Source organism: Galeopterus variegatus, unplaced genomic scaffold, assembly GCF_000696425.1.
Source record: "Galeopterus variegatus unplaced genomic scaffold, G_variegatus-3.0.2 Scaffold2131, whole genome shotgun sequence".
Lineage (NCBI taxonomy): Eukaryota > Metazoa > Chordata > Mammalia > Dermoptera > Cynocephalidae > Galeopterus > Galeopterus variegatus.
In genome coordinates, this window is record NW_007728242.1 from 178,333 (window position 1) to 181,042 (window position 2,710).

At 44.4% G+C, this 2,710-nt stretch overlaps 1 protein-coding gene across 1 annotated transcript in view; it reads left to right on the forward strand.

The window, feature by feature from the left end:
- The window catches only part of KIAA0319 (KIAA0319 ortholog), a 49,008-nt gene that overhangs the window by 31,970 nt on the left and 14,328 nt on the right, over nucleotides 1-2,710 (forward strand). Inside the window, exons 13-14 of the mRNA XM_008580586.1 lie at nucleotides 599-737; nucleotides 1,394-1,553. Coding sequence (XP_008578808.1) covers nucleotides 599-737; nucleotides 1,394-1,553 — 299 coding nt within the window. The remainder of the gene's footprint in view (nucleotides 1-598; nucleotides 738-1,393; nucleotides 1,554-2,710) is intronic.

Below are 2,710 nucleotides of genomic sequence, written 5' to 3' on the forward strand. Positions count from 1 at the left end.
ACTTTCTAAAGCACCTCTGGAATGAATTATATTCAGTTAGATGATAAATTAGCTTCTGAGTGTAATTATAATGGGTCTCTGTTTAGAGCACTTACGTTTTACTGTCCTGTTCTGTTAGCAAGTTCAGAGCAGGGATATGGGAAATTCTTCTCTAACTTTTTGGAGCTTTGAGGCCCACAGAACAGAAATGTTTCCTCCCAGGTTCTTGGGTCATTTGAGAAGGTGAACATGATACACTTTGAGGGAACCCAAGATGAGAGTATCGTAAAGCTATGTTTGAAAGTGAGACCCAGAAAACCTCTGCTTCATTTCTGTGGTCCTTGCCCTAATTTCAATGTCCTTTCCCTCTGTTGGATGAAATTAATCATTTGGTAATTCCTAGAAAGTGCTTGGTAAGCTGAGCTCAGGAAATACTGTCAGGAATTCATGCCTCTGGTGCTTTATGGAGGAGAGAAGCTAATTTGCCAGCCTCATTCCTCCTCAGCCTCCTCCTTAAAGTCCTTAAAAAACATGGGACGCTGAGGTTTGGGAACAACAGAAGCCCAGAAGTTGGAAACTGAGGATTGACAACTGCCCTGTTAACCATGTTATTTTGCAGGATGTCATCGACGGTTCTGACCACAGTGCGGCCCTGCAGCTTACGAACCTGGTGGAGGGGGTCTACACTTTCCACCTGCGGGTCATTGACAGGCAGGGGGCCTCAGACATGGACACTGCCACTGTGGAGGTGCGGCCAGGTGCGTCCACGGCTGTGGAGCTGGCCCGGGCATGGTCTGGCTGCTCAGCCTTTGGGGTTCTTTGCAGTCCACAGGTGGGACCCAGCACACACAGGAGGCCTCCTGCAGCTGGCTTTAGCTCTTGGCTGGGCCCACTTTGAAGGTTTCCCTATACTTTGTAGTATATCCTTAATAGATCCAGTCTCATAACTCATTAAGGAGAATTGTGTCTGGCAGCAGGATTTTCTTTTCAGTTTTCCTGCCAGAAGACAAAGACTTAAAGGGAAGGGAACACAAAGGCTTCAATACAGGGGGCGCTGAGGGAGGGCAGCTCCAGTGACAGGGCATAAGGACTCCCTGTGTCAACTGGCCTGGGCAGTGCCCACTGCATTTGGAGACAAGTTCTCTTTCAGTCCTGGGGAAGAATGTGAGGTGCCAAGATTTCAAGTTAGCCCAGAGGCTAATTAGGTACACCTGGTCATCTTCTAAGAGACAATCACTGGGATAAAACAAGGAAAAAGTACTCCCAGATAGTGGCCTCTGTGATAATTAGAATCTATTTGAGTCCTAAAACCCAAATGTAGAAATGACATAGAAGTAATTTTAAACTGCCTTGCTCCTTACGTTGTCAAGCCTGTGATCTCCAAGTGGAAATCCCATATCTTCTATTTTCCCAGACCCTAAGAAGGGTGGCCTGGTGGAGCTGATCCTGCAGGTTGGTGTCGGGCAGTTGACAGAGCAGCAGAAGGACACCCTGGTGAGGCAGCTGGCGGTGCTGCTGAACGTTCTGGACTCAGATATTAAGGTTCAGAAGATCCAGGCCCAATCAGACCTCAGGTATGAGCTACACACACCTAAGGCAGGGCCTTGGCCCTACAAAGTTCCACCTGTCCCCTCATCCCAGCCCAGCAGAAAGCTGTTTATTCCTTTGCTTGTTCTATATTTTTGCACACACTTTCATCCCATTCGTATACTTTTTTTCCTCAAGGGCAAGAGTAAGGACAGCATCCTTCTAGGTCCTTCCCACAAGTCTCATTAAATGTTTGTTGACTGAGAATGTTCTGAACGGAGGGGTTAGGGAATATCTGAGGGAGCTGGATTTTAGCTCTGGTGTCTTCAGAGGGCATGCAAATGGTCTGGGACACATGAAGAGGATGTCTCACAGCCGCATGTCATCCCTGCCCCACCTCCATAGGGACCGAGCCTTCTCTCGGTGTGAAAGAATCATTAATTACACTTGCTATCTTCTGGGAATAGATGAGGCTGAAATCCTGGCCTTTACTTCTTATAAGATTTTCATATTTGAGTTTTTATTTTAAAATTCTTATCCAACCTAGAGTGGTGTAGGAAAAGAGAAAGAAAAGGAATATAGGAATGAAAACTACCATTCACAGTAACTCCATTTACCAACTATTGTCAGCTCTTCTACTCAGGTTCATTTTCCAGAGAGCTGAAGTTTACTTAGAAAAATAACAAATTAAAACACATCCTAATTATTTTTTTATAGAACTCTTTCTAAAATGGATCATGCATTTCCCTTATTTATGAAATACCAAATATGAATCAAAGACATGTCTGAAAATCAACAAAACCAAAAGTTGTTTCTTTGACAGATCAACAAAACTGATAAACCTTTAGCTAGATTGGCTAAGAAAAAATAGAGGAGACTCAATTACTAAAATAAGGCACGATATAGGGACATCACTACTAACTTTACAGAAATAAGAAGGATTATAAGGGGAACACTGTGAATCATTATATGTCAACAAATTAGATAACCTGATGAAACAAATTCCTAGAAAGACATGAAATTCCAAAATGCACTTGAGAAGAAATTTAACGATCTGAGTAGACCTATAACAAGTAGAGAGATTGAATTGGTAATCAAAAAACTTTCCACAAAACCAAGGACCAGCTGGGCCGGCCCGGTGGTGCACTGCTACAGTGCACCACTTGGGAAGTGCGGCGGCGCTCCCGCCGAGGGGTCGGATCCC